Below are 26,424 nucleotides of genomic sequence, written 5' to 3' on the forward strand. Positions count from 1 at the left end.
TGAATAAACCTTAAGCTAAACTTTATGCACAATTAACAGTAGCTTAATATATAAACCAATAGGCTTCATGCAAGTTAAAAATCAGTAAGTTAAGGAATCATTCATGTTTTAAAAATAACCATTTTAATACCAAAAATTGATATCTATATTTATAAGTATGATGTATTTAAATTTCAAGAACAAGTTGGTAATCATTTTAAGCCACTACTCAAACTAAAACAAAGTGCAAAAGATTTCCTGTCTGGCACTAAAAGTACACAGTCCCAGTTACAGTAGTTTTCTCTAAGTATTTATAATACTGCCTGTAGTAAATTTCAAGATGCGAGATTTGCCTTACAGAAATAAAAATATACTGAGTTCTTATGGAGACCATATATGCATTAAACCAGGTCAAAACTACTGACACTTAATCAAATGAAAACTGAAACTTGGTGCTAATATTAAAGAAAAAAAAAAAGAACAATACCACGTAGGAGACAGATTTGCAACAAACTCTTCAAATCACTTGAATTAATTATCTATGGATTCCAACTACATAGAACAAGTAAGACACCTTAGTACATCAGGATACAGAAAATAAATACATTATAATTCTGTTGAAATATCCTACAAATAAAACAAGGGAAAACATCTACATGTATTTCTTAAAAGAGCCAACATTTGAAGAATTGTAGATGGTGTCCTGATAACGAATAGGACTAGTTCATCCTACTATGAAGGCTACCAATTTCCCTTTGCATAGAGAATGGATGCTGCCTGACAGAAAATCTAATTTAAAATATGCAAAATATCAAAAGGACAAAGACTTTACTTAGAGGCCACCGATACTGCAAGACCACAATAACAAGCACCAAAAATCAAAGGCCTTTAACAAGTCACAATAAATGTAATGTATGCTCTTCACTTCACTCATTCAAGAACTGCGGAGTTCTTTTACACAGAATTTTAGCAAACCTGAATATTTATTTTTGAAGCCCACAGCTGACGATAGTCTGAAATCAAATATCATTTTATAGATGAAAAAAACTGAGGTTCAGAAAGATGGCTGGGCCAGAAACAAATCCAAAGTTTCTGACCTAGGAAGTTTGCATACTTGTACACCCCTGACAACAGGGGAAGGTAACTGTGACAAGAGTCTGCAAAGACAAAAACCTTAAAAAGGTAAACAAAGTTAAAAAACAAAACGAAAAAAACCACAGAATCCTACTACAAGACAAGACCCATTAGGATCTCAGGACACCAACAATCCTGAATCATAAATTAGAAAACGTTAATGTAAAATGAGCTCTGTTTAAAGCAGAAGTATGTAATTTCTCACAGAAATAATCCCATCTCAAATGGTTAAACTAAAAAAAGGAGGAGCGGAAGATAAAACGGGTAAATTTTCGGATGCATAAAAAATACGAATGAGAGAAACAGCCATTCTAGATATCTGTGCCTTTTCTGGATTTTATACCTCGATTTCAGAAAATGTTTACACACCCACTCTCCATCGTCTATACAAACCGGGAAATTACTGGCCATTCTTTGCCAAACGGTAATCCATAGACTCACTCACATACTTTTCTATCTGGTTTTAAGCTACTGAAAATTAACGTACCCCCTAATTTCCACAACACTTAATTGTTCCTTGGTCGTATTTCTGATCACCATTGCAAAAACTTGGTCCTGCATAAAGTACTGTTGTGGGAAGAAATTAAAATCAATGCACAAAATGGTGCTTTTGTAACATTTCCAAAACGACTGAGAGTTTTCCATTCCCGCAGACCTCGATTGAACACCTTAAAAGACTAAAGACGAGCCAAATTCGCACACTTCCCCCAAGGCATATGGAGCTCCGAAGCCATCACCCTCCTCCAAAACAGTAACTATTTCCTCCTAAAAGGCCTGCGCTGCTCACAGCTCCTCGGAACCGTGGGAGAACTTGGAGTCAGCTCTGGGATGAGAAGGGAAGAGCCTGGATTTGAGTTTCAGGAGAACTAAGTGGCCTGTGTCACTTCACCACGCACGATAACCGTCTGTGAGAGGAAAAGGTCGGAGTAGGGGGAAAGCCTGTCTTCAGCCTAATCTTAAACCCTGAGATCCAGGTTCCTCGCCTGCCACTCTCCAACCCTAATCTGACAGGACGGCAGGTAACGCATCCCACTTCCCCACCTATCCTCCCACCTACCCCGCATTCGTGCTTAGTCTTACGATTTTGAAGCATCAAAATCACCCCGGCTCCCTAGAGTTCAGGCCACCATCGCTGCCGCCATATTACAGCTTGTGCGGCAAAATGCGTCAGGGAGGGAGGTGTGCGCCCGAGTGGAGAGGGCGGGGGCGGGCAGGGGGAAGGCCATTTCCCAGGCCTGCGAGGCACGGCTAGAAGGCCTCTGCAACCGCAAAACTGCAAAGCTAGCGTCACGGTCCTTGGGGGCCGCCTCTGGCACCTGGCAGCCCCGATACCTCGAGGGGAAAACGATTAAGTCGGTCTAGGCCTATCACGTCGGCTCCGCCCCTCTCCTCGGGCCCTTCCCGCTCTCGTACCCCGGCACTGCTGCAAAGGACGCCACCGAAACAACACGGGCCCCGCGCCACCTACTTGCACCAGTACACTCTCCTCTTCCCGGGGTCCAGTCCTTTAAATCGCTTCAAATCTACCGCCGCCAGAAAAGGCGCTAAGGCCAATGACCGCCTCCCTCCCCCCAGTCCCGGCGTGGAGGGAAAGCGTCGCGCCGGAAGTACGTCACGGCGCGGCCGACTGCATCTTCGGGTGATCCCTCGCCTGCGTCACCTCACCCTCCACGGAGTTCTAGGATTTGGGTGTCTGTTAAATGCCTGGTTTATAGGTAACTTAATGCTTTCTGTGTGAGTTGATTGAGAGCGTTTGTAACCGCCTTGTCGTTCGTGAAATGAAGTGCTTCACTTAATAAACATTTATTGATCCTCTGCCAGGGTATTGGGAAGGAGACCCTACCTTCAAGGAGCTTCCAGGTCAGCTTCCAGTTAACGCTATGACACAAGTTCTAAAAAACAGAGATGAACAAAGTGCTGTTTGAGAAAAGGAGGAAATTATAAAGGGCTCTCCAGGGGAGAACACTATTTTGGGACATATATTGTTATTTAATTGTTTTAACAGTCTAAGAATCCCTAGATTTTTAGAATTAATTCCCCCTGCTGTTCAGGGGAGTTGGCGGCAATCATTGTGGAGATATGGGTGAGTGAGTTTTAAAGGAAACAGCTAAGAGGACTTAGATTTTATTACGGTGTGAAAAGAACGTTAAGTTACAGTCATTTAAATTTTTCACTCATTTACCTGAGGTAAACTAGTAATTATCAACAACAGGTGGGCATGTGGTACTCTTAAACATCTTCACCAGTTTTATTAGCTGTAAAACTGAGAGGACAATCCCTGCCACTTTTAAGCCATTGCCTTCATTGCAGGGGAGCAGCAGCATACTCCTCTTTGAACAGTTCAGAGGTTGTATGAATGTACACTTTGCAGTGGGGAGGGCAATTCTGCAATACCTTTAAAAGTCCGATTTATACTGAGCACTCTATTAAGATAGATTTTTTAAGCGTTGGTTTGTTTGACTTTTGTTTGTTCAGCTTCCTTCAGAATATATTTTTATTTAGCTATAATATACAGATTTATTTTTTAGGTTTCTGCTTACTGGTAGAGGTAATGTGTGACATTGCTGTGACATTGGTGTATTCTCCCTCTTTCTCACCCATTCAGTCAGAGACATCTTTGAGGATATATTACAGATTATACCATAGTTAACTTTTTTTTTTTTTTTTTTTTTTTTTGCGGTACGCGGGCCTCTTACTGTTGTGGCCTCTCCTGTTGCGAAGCACAGGCTCCGGACGCGCAGGCTCAGTGGCCATGGCTCACGGGCCCAGCCGCTCCGCGGCATGTGGGATCTTCCCAGACCAGGGCATGAACCCATGTCCCCTGCATCGGCAGGCAGACTCTCAACCGCTGCGCCACCAGCGAAGCCCCATAGTTAACATTTTGAGGTGTACAAAGGTGACATTACTAATCTTGTTCTAAGATATACTATCTTCCTAGAGAGATAGACTTTCATATGAAGTGACTGAAGAATTATTTAACAGTAAAATGTTAATAAGTACTTAGATATAGTATACATTATAAATGGTCAGATTTTAGAAGATTCTTGAAAGAAGTCTTGAAGCAGCATTACAAATGTCCATTCAAGGACTGGTGGCTGGTGCTGAACTATGACAAAGTTTTCACTGCTCTTTTCTTTTCTTTCTTTTTTTTTTTATGGTACGCGGGCCTCCCACTGCCGTCGCCCCTCCCGTTGCGGAGCACAGGCTCCGGATGCGCAGGCTCAGCGGCCATGGCTTACGGGCCCAGCCGCTCCGCGGCATGTGGGATCCTCCCAGACCGGGGTACGAACCCGTATCCCCTGCATCGGCAGGCGGACTCTCAACCACTGCGCCACCAGGGAAGCCCTTTCACTGCTCTTTTCTTAAGAAGAGTTGTTTTGGGGGGAATTCCCTGGCGGTCCAATGGTTAGGACTCAGCGCTCTCACTGCTGGGGCACCAGGTTCAATCCCTGGTCGGGGAACTAAAATCCCATAAGCCGTGTGGCACGGCCAAAAAAGTTGTTTCGTTCATTTTAATTAAGCATGTCACCTTTTCTCAGATGGTTATAGAATGTGGTAGTTGTTTTCTTTCTCTAGATGTCCTTACTTGGACAAATGAAAAATTGGCATGCTTTGCTGGGTCTCAAACATGTTGAAATTTCATTGGTCTGTGAAATCCAAAACTTTCCCAAATAGATTTGACACGGATTTATTGTTCCAAGAAGGAAGATGTTGCAAGTAACAGGAAGTATTATTATCTACAGCAATATGGTGGCTTGAAGAACAAAGGATTTATTTCTCTCTTACATAATAGATCTGAGGTGAGAGGGCCAGATCAGAGGGCAGCTTTACTCCATATAGTCAGTCAGGACCTTGAGTTCCTTATGTATAATTCCAATATGCTCCAGGGCCTTGACAATGCATGATTAGAGTGTATTGCCGGTTTCAGGCGGCAGGAAGGAAAGAGGTTGTGTCTTAAGGCCTAAACCAGGAAGTAATACATGCCACTTTGTCTCTAATTCCATCAACAAAAACTTAATTGCAGGGCCAAACCCAATTACAGGGTACTGAGAAATGTAGTATTGACATGTGTCCAGAAATAAGAAGAAAAGTTATTTTAATAGAAAATTAAGTCTGGGCCACATATCCCATTAAAACATAGTTATTTGAGGGACTTCTCTGGTGGCGCAGTGGTTAGGAATCTGCCTGCCAATGCAGGGGACATGGGTTCGGGCCCTGGTGCAGGAAGATCCCACATGCCACGGAGCAACTAAGCCCATATGCCACAACTACTGAGCCTGTGCTCTGGAGCCTGCGAGCCACAACTACTGAGCCCGTGTGCCACAACTACTGAAGCCCGCGCACCTAGAGCCCGTGCTCCACAAGAGAAACCACTGCAATGAGAAGCCTGTGTATCACAATGACGAGTAGCCCCCGCTCGCCGCAACTAGAGGAAGCCCGTGCTCAGCAACGAAGACCCAACGCAGCCAAAAATAAAATAAATTTATTTTTTAAAAAAGATAGTTATTTGCATAATTAGTTTATGTGACCATTTTGTACTATGAGCAGACACAAGATTTGCTGTGATGTTGCTAGTGTTTTGAAATACATTTAGACTCTAGCACTTGTAGGTGGACTGTTAGAATCACTTTTATTAACAGATTTAAAGAAAAAATTTTATAATCATCAAAACGGGGTTTCAAGGGGTGATTTCAGTTAGACCTTAACTTACTTTGTATACCTTTTTTAAAGGTAGGATTTTAAAATTAAAGTTTAACATATATTCATAAACTGTAAGTATAGCTTCATACATTTTTACAAAGTGAACATACAGGTGAAACCTCCACTAGATTAAGACATAGAGCAATATCAGCATCCCGGAAGCGCCCCTCATACCCCCACCCCATAATGCTATCACCCCACCCCTATCAAAGATAATTTCTCTTCGGAGCTCCATCAGCATATATTCGTTTTGTCTGTTTTAGAAACTTATATAAATGGAATTATGCATATATATTCATTTGTGGCTGGCTCTTTTGCTCAACGTTGTGTTTGTGAGATTATCAATATTGCTGCGTGCAACAATAGTTTGTTCTTTCTAATGTCCGTATAGTACTCCATTATATGTGTGTATTAGTTGGGGTTCTCCAAAGAAACAGAAGGAATAGGATATAAATAGGAAGAGAATTATTATGAAGAATTGGCTCACATGATTATGAGGGCTGAAAAGTCTCACAATCTGCTGTCTGCAAGCTAGAGACCCTGGAAAGCCGGTGGTATAATTCCAGTCCAAGTTCCAGATCCAGGGGAGCTGATGGTGAAAATCTCAGTCCAAGAGCGGAAGACCAATATCCCAGCTTAAGCAACCAGGGAGGAAGTAGAAGGGGTGAATTCCTCCTTCCTGTGCCTTCTTGTTCTATTAAGGCCCTCCATGGACTGGATAATGCCCACCCACATTGGGGAGGGCAGTCTACTTTACTGAGTCCACCAGGTCAGATGCTAATCTCATCCAGAAACACCCTCACAGACACACCTGAAAATAATATTTAATCTGGGTAGCCCTTGGCCCAGTCAAGTTGACACATAAAATTGACCATCACAATGGGTATTGAATAATTTATCCATTCTACTTTAGATGGATATTTTTGAGTTTTGGATATTATGAATAAAGTTTCTATGAACATTCTTTTTTTTTTTTTTTTTTTTTTTTTTTTTTGCGGTACGCGGGCCTCTCACTGTTGTGGCCTCTCCCGTTGCGGAGCACAGGCTCCGGACGCGCAGGCTCAGCGGCCATGGCTCACGGACCTAGCCACTCCGCGGCATGTGGGATCTTCCCAGACGGGGGCACGAACCCGTGTCCCCTGCATCGGCAGGCGGACTCTCAACCACTGCGCCACCAGGGAAGCCCATCTATGAATATTCTTGAATCTGGTATATTGGAGCACATATATTCTGCATGTACGTTGGAAATATACCTAGGAATGGAATTGTTGGATCTTAGGGTGTGGATAGAATCAGCTTTTGTAGATACTACCAATGAGTTTTCTGAAGTGGTTGTACAATACTTTTGTTGTATGTGCCTTTTTTTTTTTTTTTTTTTGGTACGCGGGCCTCTCATTGTTGTGGCCTCTTCCGTTGCGGAGCACAGGCTCCGGACGCACAGGCTCAGCGGCCATGGCTCACGGGCCCAGCTGCTCCGCGGCACGTGGGATCTTCCCGGACCGGGGCACGAACCCGTGTCCCCTGCATCGGCAGGTGGACTCTCAACCACTGCGCCACCAGGGAAGCCCTGTATGTGCCTTTTGATTCCAGTATTAGTGAGAGCTCTCATTTGCAAATAAGAGATGCCCAGCTTGAAGTAGTTTAGGTAAAATGGGGAATGTATTGCTTCATGAAACAAAACTGTTGGACACTGTGGTGGCTTTAAAAACATGTCCGTAAGTTCTTTAATGTAACTTTCTTCCAACGACTAAGGCAAAGTGATAGTTTGTGATTTTTGGAGACTAGGTCATAAAAGCATTTTGATTTCCTCCTTGCTGTATCTCTTGGATCAGTCACTCTAGGGGGAATCAGCTGCCATGTCTTTAAGACACTCAAGCAGACTATGGAGAGGCACGTGTGGCAAGAAACAGGCTTCCTGTTAAAAGCCATAGAGGAATTGAGGCCTCCTGCCAACAGCCATGTGAGTGAGCCATTTATTTTTTATTTTTATTTTTTTGGCGTTACTTGGGCCTTCCACTGCTGTGGCCTCTCCCGTTGCGGAGCACAGGCTCCGGACGCACAGGCTCACCGGCCATGGCTCACGGGCCCAGCCGCTCCAGGGCATGTGGGATCTTCCCAGACCGGGGCACGAACCCGCGTCCCCTGCATCGGCAGGCGGACTCCCAACCACTGCGCCACCAGGGAAGCCCGTGAGTGAGCCATTTAAAAGCAGTCCTCTGGCCTCAGTCAAGCCTTCAAATAACTCCAGTCCTTGTTGACATCTGACTTCAATTACATTAGAAATTGTGAGCCAGAACTGTTTTGCTAAGCTACTTCTGAATTTCTGATCCACAGAAGCTGTGGGATAATAAATGTTATTTTAATTCATTAAGTTTGGGCATGTATTTTATACAGCAATGTATAACCAATACAGAGAAGAAAAAATAGATGGAATGTCACGGAACTTCTCTCTTGTCTAATTCTACTTACCTGTTTTTTGGCTTATTCTCTTGACTGACTTCTTCAAGAGGCTATGTCACATCTTGATAAACGGAGTCTCTGCCAGCTCCAATTATAAAATGCCAGAAAAGTCTTTGGTTAGCATTGCAGTGACAGCCCCAAAATTTGTGCCTCCCCTTAGAGAGTGAGGGGTGTCACTGGGAAATGTCTGTCCTGCTAAGAACTATGTTTTCTTGCATCTGAGTAAGCATATGCAAATACTTCTCATTAGTGGAAAGTGCATGAAAAGGATGTGTATTACGTCCAGACCAAGGTGTTTATGAAGTGCTGTGCCTTTTCCATGTCATCTCTTCCTGTTTCCATCAGCTGGATCCAGAGTATTTTAAAGGCTTGGGAGATTATTGAAGAAGCCTAGTTTCCTGAATCTCTGTGTGGAGAAAAGTCCTCCACTGACCAGGGTTACCCACTGGTTGTAATGTCATGTGATTGAGAAATCAAATTCTGTAGATTAAGCCATTGATATTTGGCTTTACTCATTACACCAGACATCATTACCCATCTAATAGGCCAAGGGCCTGAAGCAGTACTAGATTTGGTCTAGCCTGGGTCATTTTAGTCTTTGTAGTATGAAGTATGGAGTCTGATACCAAAAGAGAGGAAGTAGATGGGCTGGACTACTACAATTAACCTACCTTTACTTTAGAACAATGAAAATTTTTGCTTCTACCCATAGATAAATAAATTATTGTTTGTTCTAATTTTCTATTATATTGCCAATATTATGTTTAACTTTTTAAAAGTGCATTTCTATTGTCACACATATTTCACAGTAATATAAACAAGTGTATAAATTTGAACATTCTATAGAGGTTTAAAATTTAATAATTGCCCCTAACCCTTTCCAACTACATTTTCTTGAGGTATCCAATGATACTCTTCTCTATTCCTATTCTAACATTAAAAATCCTTATTTAGTATCCTTTCTCCCTCCCTTTGACAAAAATGAGATCACATCACACATATTACATATTATGCTTTCATTTGAATAAAAATGTAGGGGCTTCCCTGCTGGTGCAGTGGTTGAGAGTCCGCCTGCTGATGCAGGGGACACAGGTTCGTGCCCCGGTCTGGGAGGATCCCACATGCCGCGGAACGGCTGGGCCCGTGGGCCATGGCCGCGGGACCTGCGCGTCCGGAGCCTGTGCTCCGCAACGCGAGAGGCCACAGCAGTGAGAGGCCCGTGTACCGCAAAAAAAAAAAAAAAGTCATGAACATCTTTGTTATCTATACAGCATTCCATAGTATGGGCATACTATAGTTTATCTAGTCATTCTCCTATTGGACATTTCAGTTGTTTCAAATTTTGGTTAATATAAATAATACTGTAATAAACATCCTTTTATGTATATCCTTATATATTGAGGCTTATAAATCTGTAGGAAAGATAGGCAGAGGTGAGATTATTGGGTCACATAATACATACACTTTTTTTTTTTTTTCGCGGTACTTGGGCCTCTCACTGTTGTGGCCTCTCCCGTTGCGGAGCACAGGCTCTGGACGTGCAGGCTCAGCCGCCATAGCTCACGGGCCTAGCCGCTCCGCGGCATGTGGGGTCTTCCCGGACCGGGGCACGAACCCGTGTCCCCTGCATCGGCAGGCGGACTCTCAACCACTGTGCCACCAGGGAAGCCCCTTGAACATTTTTTCACGTGCCTGTGGCCATGGAGTAAGGTCTATTGAAGTCCTTTGCCCATTAAAGAAATTTTTTTGTCATTGGGTTGAAGGAGTTCTTTACATATTCTAAATATTAATCCCTGCAGATACATCATTTGCAATATTTTCTCCCATTCTGTGGGTTGCCTTTTCACTCTGTTGATAGTGTCGTTTGATGCATACAAGTTTTTGTAGTTTGATGAAGTCTAGTTAACCTATTTTTTTCTCTTGGTGCCAGTAATTTTGGTGTTATATCCAACAAAAACATTTTTTTACTGGCAGAATTACTCCAGGAGAAAAAGCATTCATTAACTTGTGATAAAAAAGTAAAACAGTTCCTGATGTTGGGAAACTGATCTGATGTTCATAGCTAAGCATCAATGTTATTTCAAACTAATCTGGCACAGTTTAAAGCATATTGGCCTCCTGTGGGAATAAGGAATCTCATAGAACATCAAGATCAGACAAATTCACTGTGCAACACAAAATACCAAAGATTCCCCTCTTGCTAAATGAATGAATGCTACTTCTTTACCAATATCAGCTTTATCCCCACTTCGGTCAGCCTTCTCTATAGTTAAAATTTATTAAGGTGCCCAATCACAGAATTGCCCTATTTCCTGACAGCACCCAAGATAGAGCAAACCTCATCTTCCTTAGGCCCTCCCCGAAATTACCCACCAAAGCACAAATCCTGTAAGAGGTTCCTTCTAACACTCTTTTACTGAGCTGCCAAATGGTTTCCTACAGTGTTCATTTTCCTGAGCTGTAACAAGAAGTCCATCAACTGCAGGTTCCTGGTGGGTTTTGGCTGAAGGGCATTGACATTTGCTAAGAGGAAAGTTAGAGCCACCCTTTGTTAACCACTTGTCAGCCCTGTAAAAGATGCTTCTTCGTGACTTAAATCGTTAGCTAAAATGAAATTTTATAGCTGTGGATTTAAATTATTACCTTAGTTCTCAGGTGTGATTTGTATATAAATATGTATTTTATGAATGCCTTAGACTGCAAGTAAAGAAAAAAGTCGCTAACAGTGACTAAACAAAAAGGATTTTCTTTTCTCACATGGACAGTGTTTCTAGAGGAAGGCAAGCTGTTGGCATCTGTTTGTTCCTTAGACTCGTCTCCTAATAATTCCACAAACGGGTGAGAAGGAGACAAATAGCCCCTAACAAGTGAAGAAACTGTCCTGTCACTATCGTTTAGGCCTTACTTTTGCCAGGAGCTGATCTGGCACTCATAGCTCAGCCTTGGTATTCTGTTGAACATAACAATTGCACAGAATACCAACATGAAACAAGGTTACTCTCTGACTGATGGGTCAAGACCAAAACAAGACCATTCCGTAATTATACCTGAACTCAGACAAAAACAAGAATATTGTTCAAACCAGGACTTCCCTGGTGGTGCAGTAGTTAAGAATCTGCCTGCCAATGCAGGGGACACGGGTTCGAGCCCTGGTCCGGGAAGATCCCACATGCCACGGAGCAGCTAAGCCCGTGTGCCACAACTACTGAGCCTGCGCTCTAGAGCCCATGAGCCACAACTTCTGAAGCCTGCGTACCTAGAGCCTGTGCTCCGCAAAAAGAGAAGCCACTGCAAGGAGAAGCCCACGCACTGCAATGAGTAGCCCCCACTCGCCGCAACTAGAGAAAGCCCGCGCGCAGCAGCAAAGACCCAACGCAGCCAAATATAAATAAGTAAATAAATTTACTTAAAAAAAAGAATATTGTCCAAACCACAAAAAGTGACCAAACATCCACTTACCTTGGCTAATATGAGTGAGGGCTGCTTCTTTACCAATTACAGCTTCAACCTCACTTCTTTCTGCCTTCTAGATAAAGTTTATTAAGATACTCAGTGAAATTCTCACAGCAGCTAATGTAGAGAAAAGTCCCTCTTAAACCCCTGAATCACTTAACAAAAGGGCAAATACTATAGTAAGTTCTTTCTAACACCGTCTTAATTTGACACCCCTTAGGGTGTGTTCTGCTTCATTGCAACCAACCAGTAATTCCAACTTTAACACTAGGTATATTCCTGGTGGTCTTTGACTGAAGGGCACTGACAGAGGTCATGCTGAGTCTCATCCCTATGCTTTTTCTCACATTTGTTCTGAAACCCCTTCTATCCTGTGCATTCAGATCGACCTCAGTTTTCATATTTATTATCAGTTGATGTAGTTCCCAACAATCCAAATCAGTGTTACTCCAAGAGTGCTCTGTGATTAGTGGTTGCCTAGAGTGTTAGGGATGTTGGGGGAGTGACTGCTAAATGGTTACAGGGTTTTTTGGGGGATTATAAAAATATTCTAAAATTGATTGTGGTGATGTTCCACAACTCTGAATTAAGAAAAGCCACTGAATTATACACCATAAATGGATGAATCGTATGGTGTGTAAATAATTTCTCAATAAAGCTCTTAAATTTTTTGTGGTCTGGGACTGGTACCTGCCTACCACTACGCAAGTGCAGAAACTGAGAGAAGTTTGATGCTTTTATAGCATTCGATAGTTATTCCATACGCGTTGAACATAAATAAAAATCTGGACGTGTCTTTTCCATGTTTAAGTTTTCAAATTTCACTTTTCTAAGTATTCATTTCTATTGTATATTATAAAAATATCAGTCTTCACGGACTGGGAGAAAAACCTCATATAGTTGAGAAACACGTGCCCTAAGGACCTATAACTTAAAGACCTGTGGCCTGTGTCTCAATGAGGAACTACAATACCCAGAATTCCCGCCAAATGCGTAAGCGACGTCCATTCCGCCGACTTCGCCGCGACGTGCCCCTGGGCGTGTAGTGCGTGCCTTCGGCGGTGCACGCTGTGTTCGCCCGGCCTCTTTTCATGGTTTGGGGACGGACACCACCAGAGGTAAGGTGATGTCTTTCGAGGAAAGGCTAAAAACTCTGGGATATGAGGGGGGCGTGAACGACACAACCGAGCATGTTGCGTCCCTTGCTGGGAGACGTGGAATAGCCTGGAGTTCTGAGCCCTCGTAACCAGGCTTAACCGCGAAGTTCCCTGGCGTTGAGGGAAAAACTTGCCCGCAGGTCCGGCCGGGTGGCGGCGATAGGTTTTCTTTTTGCTCACAGCACATTCTCGGGCCGGGGACCCTGGGTTCGGCTGAGAAACGGAGGCTTTCTTCCGGGTATTGGATTTCCCGGAGCGCGGAGGACTAGGGCAGGGCTGATCCCTCTCCCAGCCAGGACCGGGAGACCAAATTCATTCGTTCAGCGCCACTGTGTGCCAAGCGCGGAGGATGCCTGCCATTTGCAAAGGGTGTCGTTGTGTATCCTGCACAATACCTGTTCACGGCGGGTAACCTATCTCTCATTTATAGCCCCAAGGCCCCTCCTTTGGTTAAGTCACTTCCCCAAGGTCACTTAGCTGGGGACTTGACACCTTGGTATTGTAACCAGTGAGTTCCTTCCACTTTCAAATGTGGATAGGCAGGAGACTCTTTGCTTTGTGCAGAGTTGTGTATGTGTGTGACCCAAGTCGGCTTGGATCGGGATGATGTACAGATTGCCACAAAGTAGTCAATATTGTCTTATCGTTTTTTCTTGGGTACAGACAGTTCGGCGTAGCCATAGGATTCTGAGGCATACTTTTAGTGTTGGTTTGTTGATGTAATGAGGATGTTCAAGTTGAAAGAACTGGGTGGTTGTCCCAGCTTCATTAGTACTAGAGTAGTTTTTTTTAACCTTTTTGAACCTAGCTTTTCTCTGTAAAATGCAAATGATAGCATCTACCTGGCAGGTTAATTGAGAGAATTTAATGGGATAACATATTTTAAAAGTCCTTTGTAAAATATTGCAGCAGTGTTAGATGATAGGATTTTAGTCCTAGCTTTTCTAACCATTGTTTCTCAACTAGAAATATAGACACTTATAATATATTTTAAAAACAAATTATTCTTTTTCTTTATTGTCTTTGGTTTTCCTGTTGCATCACTACGCAACTACATTACTTGATTTCTTCATATGTCCTGATTGGGCTTTAATCATCTCATTTATTGCTTAAAACCTACTTAAGGTCAATAGTGATTAAACTGTTTGAGTTCTTTTAGTGTACAAGGAGAAAGGAGCAAGAAATTATCTTGAAAGCAAATATACCAGAAATCATCCCTCTGAAAAATTTTTTTTTATTATGGCTCTGAATTAATGGCTACTCTTCATAGAAACTATAAAGGCAATATGTTTATTTATTGCAGTTTTGTTCTTTTATTTAAAAAGTTGCTTCTTTTTGGTTTGGGATTTTTTTCCCCCTTCTGCTTTTATAGTCAAATTTGAAAATTTCATGTTAAGTGTCAGATTTAACATTTTTAAAATGGAATGCGGGGGGCTTCCCTGGAGGCGCAGTGGTTAAGAATCCGCCTGCCAATGCAGGGGACACAGGTTCGAGCCCTGGTCCAGGAAGATCCCACATGCTGCGGAGCAACTAAGCCCGTGTGCCACAACTACTGAGCCTGCGCTCTAGAGCCCGCGAGCCACAACTACTGAAGCCCACGAGCCTAGAGCCCATGCTCCGCAACAAGAGAAGCCACTGCAATGAGAAGCCTGTGCACTGCAACAAAGAGTAACCCCCGCTCACCGCAACCAGAGAAAGCCCGCACACAGCAGCAAAGACCCAATGCAGCCAAAAATAAATACTAAAATAAATAAATAAATAAATAAATGAAATAGAGTGTGGAAGGAAACCCCTTTTCCTGGATATTTAGTTTTGGATTAAATCCTGCTCTCAGGTTCAGGCTAAGAACAAAGTGTGTAGTTAGTGGAGGAAAAGCTTGTTATTTTAATTAGAATTTTGGAATTTGATAGTTATAACATAACTGTGTTAAACTGATTTTTTTACAGAAATTGCATATTGGAATGGGATTTGGAGTCATCATAATGGAAGCAAGCTATATGAAGGAAAAACAGTTATTTTTATACCAGCATATTGCACCTGACTGCTAGTTGCAAATGGTTTTCTTTACCTAAGAAAATTTGTGATGTAAATGAAAAGATAGGTTTTTTTCCTAGACTGATTGTTTACAATATGCTTCGCCTAAGAGCTATTTGTCCATTCTCCCGGAGAGTGTTTCAGTTTCGACCCTTTAGTTTCGAACCATTACTTAGTCAGATGAATAAGTGTACAGATGAAGAGCAAATATTTGATCTTATTGAAAAAAACAAAGCCATACTTTCAGAAAAGCAAGTGGCATGTGCACTCAGTATGCTTTGGCAGTTTCAAAAGCAGAAGATCAGCTTGTTAAAAAATGTGGAATGTATCAGAGACCATCCTCAATTTCTTACTCTTCATAATTTAACTACAACTAAAATGGAATTCATGAATGACAATACCTTGGTGAATGTGTTATACATCATACAACAGTAAGTAATGTACTTTTAGATTTTATAGAAATGATTGTAGTTTATTTTTATATTTAATTTTCTAAAAATCTCTTTAAAAGGAAAAAATGTTTTTTTCCCTTTAGTTTTCCTGATAAGCTACTATTTTTTAATTTTATTTTAATTTTATTTATTTTTAGCTGCATCGGGTCTTCGTTGCTGCGTGCGGGCTTTCTCTAGTTGTGGCAAGTGGGGCTACTCTTCATTGCGGTGCACGGGCTTCTCATTGCAGTGGCTTCTCTTGCTGCGGAGCACAGGCTCTAGGTGAGCAGGCTTCAGTAGTTGCAGCACGGTGGGCTCAGTGGTTATGGCACACGGGTTTAGTTGCTCTGCGGCATGTGGGATCTTCCCGGACCAGGGATCAAACCCGTGTCCCCTGCATTGGCAGGTGGATTCTTACCACTGAGCCACCAGGGAATTGCCCTGATAGCTAATATTTTAAAGATATGTAGAGGATATTCTTTGATTATGGTAATCATTTCACAGTGTATATACATATCAAAACATTATGCTGTACAACCTAAATATATACAATTTTTGTTAATCATATGTCAATAAGGTTGGGAGAAAATTTTAAAAGAAAAGAAATTTTACATCATTCGCAAGGGAATCCAGCCTTCAGAAGAGCTGGATGCCCTAAATGAAGAATTCAGCAGCTGTATAAAAGAAAAAAGGACACAAAAGTTAAAATTAATCTGTTTATTAGTCTCATTGGTGAAATTATCCAAGGTGCAAGGGCCATTTAAGTAGCTATAGATGTCAGCACTGTACAAAGCAGAGATACAGTTGTTTTTATTAGGGTGTCACCATATACAAGAAAGGGGCTTAAGGCTTTACTTATTTTGGGGGGTGGTGTTAGACTAAAAAAGAGTGACATCCCTTTTTTGGTGGTCTTTCTCAGATTTGCAAAGTTTTTTCTCTGAGGTACATGGTGGGATGGGTATGATAATCAGTTTTGTTTTCTCAGTGGTCATATTAGTTTGGAAAATGCTGAATCAGATGAAATTAAACAGATCTTTATTGCAGGACTCTTCAGAGCCTTCAGAGCCTGCAGGACTCTTCAATATACATATGCTAATGTATATTGTGAACCTTTCAGCGGGGGTATTTTCCAAACTTACTTATCTACAAAACATTGTGTTGAACACCTGACAAGAACACTGCACAGATGGAGAAATGCTGCTTCATGGAGATTTGCCCCCAAACCGCATTTCTGTGTATCCCTCCTAAGTCATAGTTTAGTAAGGAAAGGATTTTAAGAGTAAAATATAATTTTGTTTTCAAGTTTTTAAAATAGCATGTAGTATGATTTTGTTTCGTGACTCAACCTGAAAGTCTTTGACTTTTAGGAGACAAAATAACCTAGCCTTAACATTATAAAGATGTTGAAATCGGTTAAAAAGAGATTTTTATATGTACAGCATATAATATATATTGCTTAATTATATATAGAAAATATCCATTGTTAATGAAGGTATATGCTTCGCATTGTTAGTGAAGGAACTGCTATATGCTTCTGGTGGTATAATATGTATCCAGAACTATAAAAATGTCCTTGGACCCAATAATTTTGCTTCTAAGATTTATCCTACGAAAGTAATCTGAGATACATGTAAAGATTCTTGGGCTTCTCTGGTGGTGCAGTAGATAAGAATCTGCCTGCCAATGCAGGGAACACAGGTTCCATCCCTGGTCTGGGAAGATCCCACATAACGCGGAGCAACTAAGCCTGTGCACCACAACTAGTGATCCTGTGCTCTAGAGCCGGTGAGCCACAACTGAAGCCCACGTGCCTAGAGCCTGTGCTCCGCAACAAGAGAAGCCACCGTAATGAGAAGCCCGCACACCGCAACAAAGAGTAGCCTCCGCTCTCCACAACTAGAGAAAGCCTGCGCGTAGCAATGAAGACCCAAAGCAGCCAAAAATAAATAAATAAATAAATAAATTAAAAAAAAAAGATTCTTGTACATGGTTATTCATCCCAACATTGTTTGTAATATTGAAAAACTAAGATCCTAGTAAGTTGGTGAATGTTTAAATGATAATTTATTCACATAATTAATAGTACACAACCACTAAAAATTATGTTTTGAAGAATATGTAATGATATGGGCAAATGTCCACAATATAATGTTAACTTACTGAAAAAGGCAGGATATAAAAATGTAAAAGAAATATATATATGTCTTCAAGTATGTAGAAAAATAACTGGAAGGAAATGCTCCAAGTTAATGATGGTGGGTATTTATGAGTAGCAGAGTTATAAATGATTTTTATTACCCACTTAAAGTTTTTCTTTATTTTACAAACTTTCTCCTATAGAAATATTTTTTGCGGTCAGAGCAAAGTAGTACTTGTTAGGTGTACTTTTAACATAAAATGTATCACTGAACATTTTGTTTGTTCAGTGGAGGTCATTGAAATGTACAGATAAAAGGATGAGAAGGACATGGGATAAAGTATAGGGGTTTATTAGATTGTACCAAGAAATCAGAATACTGAAATGAGATCAGACCAGAAATAAGGACTGATTGTGTAAGAATATAATAACTTGAGGTTTACTTTTGCATTATAATCCTTACTGCATGTATGTTTTTAATAATTTTAAAATGTTTCTGTATGGAAAATTATTTTCTCTTGATTTCATTGAGGTTTGGTTTTGAGGCCCATGACCCGCTAGTTGAAGCACTAGTTACAGAAGCATGGAGAAGACTGGAAAGGCAAGTACTCTGGGTTTTTCAACTAAGATCAGGGTTATCCTTTTCAGGGTTAGCACAGTGAAATCTTATAGGGAAAGAATGGGGAGCTGCTGCCTAACTATCAAGCTTCATTGAAAAAAATGTATTTAAATTCAGTTTACTTCAAGGGGTTTTTGATTGTGTAAAGTATGCTTTTATAGCATGGTGAAATCTTGTAGGAAAAGAATGGGGAATGTGTTTTTTTCCTTAAGAGAGAAATAAAAGTATTTCAAATATTCCCTATTTAAGGGTGTGGAATGTAGTGTGCTTTAAACATATATAATTAATCAAAATATAAATAGAGTCACTGCTATTCTTGGACTAGGCTTTCTGAATTTTCTTTTCTGAAAGAGTTCTGCTTCAGAAAGAAAAACATTCTGAGTGATAGGCTGTCAGTAAAAACCCTAGATGTTCAGGAGTCATAAAAGGAGAAAGAAGATACCAGTTCAGGAGAAAGGAAAGCTATATAACTGTTTAGCAGCATCTATAGGTACTTGTCTATCACTCCATCTTTATGAAGAGGCAGTGATCAGAGTCTTAGAAGCTAACTGTCTTAGAAGCTTTCAGGTCCACTACTGTGAATAGTATCAATTCAGATCTCTTTCCTACTCTGTACACAGCTATATCTTTAGCATATTGCTATAATCAATAATCATCTAGAACGGGGCATGACCAGAAATACGGCCGCCCCCTCCCCCGTCCCACACCCCACATTCTTGGGGAACCTGGTGCTAAACCATTGGTAGATGACCTACTTCTGGGTGGGGGGTTTCATAGTAGCAGAGCAGCTCCCTGCTGTGATCTATTGAAAGTCAGCCCTCAACACAAGGGTTTGTAAAAAAATAAAAAGAGAAAAAAAGAAAAAAGAAAGAAAGCAAAAAAAGAAATAAAAAATAATCATCTAGAAAAATGTGAAATTTGTTCAGAGTATTATGAGTACAGAGAAGCCTATGGTATCCTATACTATTTATGTTTTATAAGAATATATGAGAAGCTCTCCATTTATAAAACAGCTGAGATAGTAGCAGAGCTCATTTTGGCTATTTATGAAAACTTTTGAATTTTTAAACCTAGGGGTTCTGGATAGCCAAGGTCCATTATTAGTAGAATAAAGCAAATGTTAGTGAGGAAAGGGAAAATCAAGGTGAGAAAGAGACAGGAGGAAAACCACAGAACAGTGCTCCCTCTAAACCAAATAGTAACCTAGGGCAGAAGAGAAAGGATTGACTAAGATAAGAAACAATAGCTGTTTATTTGTATTTAGATGAGAGGAGCAGCATAAACTTTACAGCTCCTCCTTTGTAGCAGCATATGTTTAAAGCATAAACAATGGTAAATTCTTATAATTGTCATATAAAGCACTGTAGGCCTTTGTTGTGTGAGCTGGATTAAATTAAACAAGGTACCCACCAGACCTCTGGGCTTAGAAATTCCACATTCATTTACTGAATGGCGGTTTTAGTTAATATTATCTAAACCTGTCTGTTTTCTCTCTCCATTTTTGCATTCTCTCTACCTGTAACTATCTTTTTGTTGAGGGTAGGGAGAATAATCTTAGTCCTTTCATGAGCAATTCAAACTACAGTCCTCCTGCAGTATCCAAGGACAGTTGGTTCTAGCATCCCCTCAGATACTAAAATCCATTGATGCTCAAGTCCTTTATATAAAATGATGTAGTATTGGCATAAAACCTACAGACATCCTCCCATCTACTTTAAATCATCTCTTGATTAATTATAATACCTCGTACAATGGAAATGCTATGTAAATAGTTGCTCAGCATGCGGCACATTCAAGTTGTGCTCTTTGGAGCTTTCTGGAATGTTTTTTAACTGAATATTTTCGATTCGCTGTTGCTTGAATCCGTGGATTTGGAACCCTTGGATACGTGGATATGGAGGACCGACTCTATTGGGTCTTTGGGGGTTAAATTTGGTCATTGTTGATAATAGCTCAAAACTTTTTTCTTCAAAGCAGCATTAAATGGTATGTGTATTATGCATCTTGAACAATTCAGTTGTAGAATAGGTGCTTTTTTCTTTTTGGTTTTACTATCTACTACTTAAACAATTAAATTACAAATATACAATTATACTTCCCAGTGAATCAGACATTTCTTTTTAATTTTTCTTAATTTCACAATAGCTCAGGTGATAATGACTCTGTTCTATATGGTGTTTTTTTAATTTGTAGCAATACTTTTATTTTTTTATAATACTAAGTAATAAAAATTTTTTAAACCCTTATTTGTAGTCCATGTGTAGAATTTCTAATAGAATCATAGAATAAGTGTTAATTTCTGATTTTTTAATAATCATGGTGGCCTATGATGTTAAATTTTTGTTACTGTGGTAAGTTAATTAAATGATTTTGCTATATCTATGAACTTGTTATATAAATATAATTTGTAATGATTCAAATAGGATAGATTATTATGAATTAACACTATATGGTGTCATAGCAAGAATAATTAGCATACATTTGAAATTCAGATTAAAAACCCTCTTTATTATGGAAGATTTTAAACATCTACTAAAGTAGAGAAATTAGTATAATGAACTCCTTTGTACGCATCATCCAGTGTCGACGATTACCAACATATAGCAGTCTTGTTTTGTCTAGATCACTTCCAGTTCCCTCCCTACCCTTCAGTATAGTTTAAATTGTGGTATCATTTCATCAGTATTTACCTTAGTATATATTTCTGATAGACAAAAAGCACTCTTTAAAAAAATATATAATCACCATGCCATTTTTATACCTACGAAAATGAATAATTATTCCTTAAATTCCCTAATAACTGAGTTCAAATTTCCTTGATTGCTCTATAAAGGTCTTTTTATAAGGCAGTTTGTTTAAATAAGTATCCAAACAAGGTTTACTGATTACATTTAGTCAAGTTTTTCTCTGCCTTTTTTTTTTTTTTTTTTTTTGCTGTATGCGGGCCTCTCACTGCTGTGGCCTCCCGCTGTGGAGCACAGGCTCCCGGACGCGGAGGCTCAGCGGCCATGGCTCACGGACCCAGCCGCTCCGCGGCATGTGGGATCCTCCCAGACCAGGGCACAAACCCACGTCCCCTGCATCGGCAGGCAGACTCACAACCACTGCGCCACCAGGGAAGCCCTCTGCCTTTTTTTGTAAGTACTCATTTTATTAAAGGATATCATTTAAAATTACACCAATCATAAGTATACATCTTGATGAATTTTCACATACTGAAAATATACTTATACTTCTGTGTAATAGCACCAAGATCAAGACGGAGAATATCACTAGTTTCCCAGAAGTTTCTTTCATGCTCTCTTCCAATCACTCCCTACCTTCCCGCCCTAAGAGTGACCACTCTCTTGGGTTGTACTACCATAAATTAGTTTTGCTTTTATAAAAATGAAATCCTGGGAATTCCCTGGTGGTCCAATGGTTAGGACTCGGCACTCTCTCAACTGCCGTGGCCTGGGTTCAATCCCTGGTTGGGGAACTAAGATCCTACAAGCCGTGCAGCGTGGCCAAAAAAAAAAAAGAAAGAAAAAAAAGAGTGAGAAATCATATAGTAAGAACTCATACCTAGTTTATTTCACTCAATATATTTTAAAGATTCTTCTATGATGTTGCACTATTTGTTCTTTTTTTATTGCTGTATAGTATTCTAGGAATATGTGCAATTTATTCACTGTACTCTTGATGGGCGTTGAGATTGTTGCTATTTAGCATTTAGTTGTTTGCTGTTACATATTGTGCTGCTGTGCAATTCCTTATGCTTGTCTTTTAGTGAATTCAAAGTCTTTAAAAATCTGTAACAGTTCTCCTTCCTGCTCTTTTGTCTTGCCATTTACTTGTTGAAGAAATCGGGTCGTTTTTCCTATAGGAAAATTCTGAAGTTTTTCAAGCATGATTGTAGTAGAGGTTGTTTTATTTGTTAATATACAACCTTGAGTTGAAATTGTTCTGTCCTCAAAAAATTAATAAGTAAATGATTCAAACAATTTCAAGTGTTTTTTTTCCCTTTTTAAAATCTTCAAATAGAATTTGGCTTTTTAACTCTTAGCCTGGGTTACTTTTATAATAATAAATAATCAACATTTTAGAAAAATTCATTTTATAGTAGTAATATATTAGTATTTTTTATTGCTTTTTATTTTATAACTGTGTATTATGTTTTAAGTGAAAATAAATAGTAATGATCCCCTTTGTATATTTACTTTAATAGGTTTGATATTAATGTGCTGTCAACATTTTCCTCTTGCCTGGCAGATCAACATTTATGTTTTAGTCCATTAATGGGAAAAATAGCTGATATTGTAAATAGGAACTTGGAAACGATACAGGACTTAAGGTAAATCTATTTAGGGGCTTTGTGTCATGGTGGAAAGATTCTGGGCTTTGAATGCACACACACTTAGACTTGCTAGTTCCTAACTATGTGACTTTATAATCTCTTGGAAGTTCACTGTCCTCATCTATACAACAGGTATAGTAGTATCTACTGTGCAATGTTGCTCTGGGAATTAGAGATGAAATATGTAAAGTATAACACAATGTTGTCGAGATTTGTGATTTTTCCTTACTTGCAAGCTAACATGTTTGCCTGCCATCCTTACGACCTCATTTAACCTTAATTACCTCCTGGAAGTCCCTACCTCTAAGTATAGTCATATTGCCAGCTAGGGCTTTAACATATAAATTTGGAGTTGGGGGGAACCATAGTTCAGTCTATAGCATACACCAGTGTTCATAGCAGCATTAGTCATAATAGCCAAAGGGTGGAAACAACCTTAATGTCCATCAACAAATGATTGGCAATCAAAATTTGGTATATACCCACAATGGAATATCATTCAGCCTTAAAAAGGAGGGAAATTCTGATATATGTTACAACATGGATGAACCCTGAAGACATTATGCTAAGTGAAATAAGCTATACACAAAAGTACAAGTATTGTATGATTTCACTTTATATGAGGTACCTAAAGTAGTCAAATTCATAGGAACAAAGTAGAATGGTTGTTGCCAGGGGTTGGGGGAGGGGAGAATGGGGAATTACTGTTTAATCGGTAAGGAGTTTTAGTTTGAGAAGACGAAAAAGTCCTGCAGACGGATGGTGGTGTTGGTTGTACAACAGTGTGAATGTACTTAATACAACTGAACTGTACACTTAGAAATGTTTAAAATGGTAAATTTTACATTATATATATTTTCACACATACATGAAAGTAGCTTATAAAAGCAGAGACAATAAAAATCACTGTAAAGTAAATTTTTTTAACTTTAAAAAATTACTATAGACCCATTTGAGAATCTAATGAAATCTTTGGACATTTCCCCACTCCAAACTGCAGTTACAAATATATATACAATTTAAAAAAATCGTATTCAAAGGGTTCATGATTAAACTAAATAGTAGTGCTAGTTTACTAATTAATGTTAACTGGTACTAACATTAAACATTCTGATTAGAGAAGCCAAAGTATTGTACAACTGGGTTTTTAAAACATAATTTGTTTTATTGAAAAGATTGAAGAAATTTTGAAAGAAAAAAATGCAAACAGGCCCCCTATCCTAATGGTTGAGATATTCATGTCTTTTTTGTATATTGTTTTATAATTATTATCCCCACGTGTTTGTTATATATCTTACATTTTGCATTCTTTATTTATTATTAGGTATATTCTTATATTTAGAGTTCTTTGATTTTTTATTTTATTTTATTTTTTTTTTGGCGGTACGCGGGCCTCTCACCGCTGTGGCCTCTCCTGTTGCGGAGCAAGGGCTCCGGACGTGCAGGCCCAGCGGCCATGGCTCACGGGCCCAGCCGCTCCGTGGCATGTGGGATCTTCCCGGACCGGGGCACGAACCCGTGTCCCCTGCATCAGCAGGCGGACTCTCAACCACTGTGCCACCAGGGAAGCCCGCGTTTTTTGATTTTTGTATCATGTAAGAACTGTCTTTTGAAAGCAGAGACCTCACCTTTGTAATTTTGGTGTCTTCCACAGTGCCTAGAAGATAGATTTATGTTTCTTAAGAGTGTTTATTGAGTGAAGAAATATTCACGTTCAATATTGTCCTACTGTTATATATTAATATTAATGTAGCCTGAAACATTAAAAAATATGAAATCATTAGTGAGAAATACTTTGCCAAGATTTTTACTGGTAAATTACAGATACACAGAGAAAGTGAAGTCTACTTCCAAAAATATAGAATGAGACTTTCTATGTTGCACTCAATGGGCTGTTGGCCCAGAGTGATTTCTGAGTAAATTTCACTAACATATTTTCCTTCAAAGCATTTATCTATAGAACGAGATATTATACACACTAAAAAAAAATACTTCAATTCTTTTTTGTCTAAAGGGGTTTGATTACTGGGAGATCAGAGTTCAAGTCCCATTAGTATTTAAAAGAAAAATTTTGTTGTATAAAACCTATAGTATTTTTATCAGTTCCTTTCCGTTTCTAAGCATTTAGTCTTAGAATTGCTCATTTTTCTTAGATAATGTAAAAATCTTTGCATCTTCTTTCTTTTTCAGGTGCTTGTCTGTTTTAATGGTCAGCATATCTTCTTTAATATCACAGCGTTTTCAAGAGCAATTAGTGAACAAAACAGAGCAACTTTTTGACACCATAGATTCTTCCCAGGTCAACATTGCAAGAAGAATAGTACAGTTTCTTCGAAATATTAAATATAGTTATTACCCACTATTGGAAAGGTGCAATAAAGTGTTTTTGAGCAATGTGAACCACCTTGATTTGGACTCCATCAGTAAAATACTTAGTCTGTACCACTCTCTACAGTTTCATAGTTTTGAATTTATTTTAATGACTAAGAAGAGGCTAACAGAAATGATTCCTCGGTTTGACCACCCAGCTAGCTTTGTAAAATTGTTTGTAACATTGGGACCTGTGGCAGGACCTGAAGAAGAGAAACAGTAAGTTCAGCTAAAAATACTTTACTTTTCTTGTTGAGAATATATAGAGCCTTCAGGCTTCGATCTTGCAGTTCTGGAAGTCAGGAAAGTCACTCCACTCAACTATAGAAGGGAGAATTATCTCTTGTGTTCTGCTCCTTGATTCTTCCTCTGATTATTCTAACTTACATCTCAAACTCTTAGTCTCCTACCGCTTTGAATGGGGGCCAGTAATCCCCTGGTGGCCAACACAGCAGTGGATGTGGGAGAACATCATTTAAGTGCTATTATTCTTCCTTCTTAGGCCAGGTGACTGGCTTTACACAGAGAGATAAGACTCCCCCACCCCCAATACAGAGTGTGGAATATTCAGAATTATAGTAGTCCTAACAATGGACCATTTTATGCTTTGGTGTCTTCAAATTCATCATCAAAAGCATTTATTATGCACATTGGTATATGTTCCCAGTGTCAGGTTTTAGTGATTTTGGTCTGATTCCTATCTTTTAAGAATTTCCAGTTTTGCCAGATTTTTTTTTTTAACATCTTTATTGGAGTATAATTGCTTTACAATGGTGTGTTAGTTTCTGCTGTATAACAAAGTGAATCAGCTATGCATATACATGTATCCCCATATCTCCTCCCTCTTGCATCTCCCTCCCACCCTCCATATCCCACCCCTCTAGGTGGACACAAAGCACCGAGCTGATCTCCCTGTGCTGTGCAGCTGCTTCCCACTAGCTATCTATTTTACGTTTGGTAGTGTATATATGTCCATGCCACTCTCTCACTTCGTCCCAGCTTACCCTTCCCCCTCCCCGTGTCCTCAGGTCCATTCTCTATGTCTGTTTTGCCAGATTTGATGTAGATAGAAATATTTGGGCTATAAAGATGAGCAAATATTAAATTAATACATGATTACTAGATATGAGCAAACAAGTAAGTGTGATTCATAGATTCAGTTAAGCAGGGGTTCCAGGAGTTACATAATAGAAGTATCTGCCTCATTTCTGTTAGCAAAGACTTCATGGAGAGTTTTATTTTTAAGAATCCTTTGAATTATATGAAGAAATTTAAGGGTACATTTTAAGAGACTGTATCAACATGGAAACAAGATGATTATTAAAAAAATTTTATTGGAATCTTTCTCTTTTTGTCACCATGTACTGTTAAAATCTTTTATGCCAAGGCAGTACAAAAGTTGAATTTAATTGAGTCCCTGCCTTCAAGGAATTTTTATTCCACCTGAGAGTACAGAAATACATAATTGAAATATGTAAATAGCATGACACTTCAACATAGTTTATGAGTAACTACTAAAATTAGTGATATAGATAGTAACTGCTGTGGGCAGACAGAAAAGTGAGAAAAACGTGGACTAAAATGGTTGGGAAAAGCTATGGGGAGAAGCTGGG

General features: G+C 39.6%; 2 protein-coding genes across 7 annotated transcripts in view; one reads left to right on the top strand and one right to left on the bottom strand.

Annotated features, from left to right (window-relative positions):
- The window catches only part of PPIG (peptidylprolyl isomerase G), a 40,815-nt gene extending 38,095 nt beyond the window's left edge, over positions 1 to 2,720 (bottom strand). For 2 of the 4 annotated variants that reach the window (XM_081241790.1, XM_081241791.1), the window contains exon 1: positions 2,582 to 2,720. The gene's annotated coding sequence lies outside the window, so the exon portion shown is untranslated. Of the gene's footprint in view, positions 1 to 2,170; positions 2,552 to 2,581 lie in introns of those variants that run through there. The other 2 variants (XM_081241792.1, XM_081241794.1) reach the window with 2 other exon arrangements.
- Positions 2,721 to 12,778: 10,058 nt separating this feature from the next.
- FASTKD1 (FAST kinase domains 1) overlaps positions 12,779 to 26,424 on the top strand; it is a 34,720-nt gene continuing 21,074 nt past the window's right edge. For 2 of the 3 annotated variants that reach the window (XM_081241795.1, XM_081241796.1), the window contains exons 1-5: positions 12,779 to 12,845; positions 14,831 to 15,349; positions 18,019 to 18,087; positions 22,313 to 22,438; positions 24,632 to 25,030. In XM_081241795.1, coding sequence (XP_081097921.1) covers positions 15,015 to 15,349; positions 18,019 to 18,087; positions 22,313 to 22,438; positions 24,632 to 25,030 — 929 coding nt within the window. In that variant the 5' untranslated portion in view covers positions 12,779 to 12,845; positions 14,831 to 15,014. Of the gene's footprint in view, positions 12,846 to 14,830; positions 15,350 to 18,018; positions 18,088 to 22,312; positions 22,439 to 24,631; positions 25,031 to 26,424 lie in introns of those variants that run through there. The other variant, XM_081241797.1, reaches the window with a different exon arrangement.

The sequence above is a fragment of the Mesoplodon bidens genome (genome assembly GCF_964165515.1).
Source record: "Mesoplodon bidens genome assembly, chromosome: 8".
NCBI lineage: Eukaryota > Metazoa > Chordata > Mammalia > Artiodactyla > Ziphiidae > Mesoplodon > Mesoplodon bidens.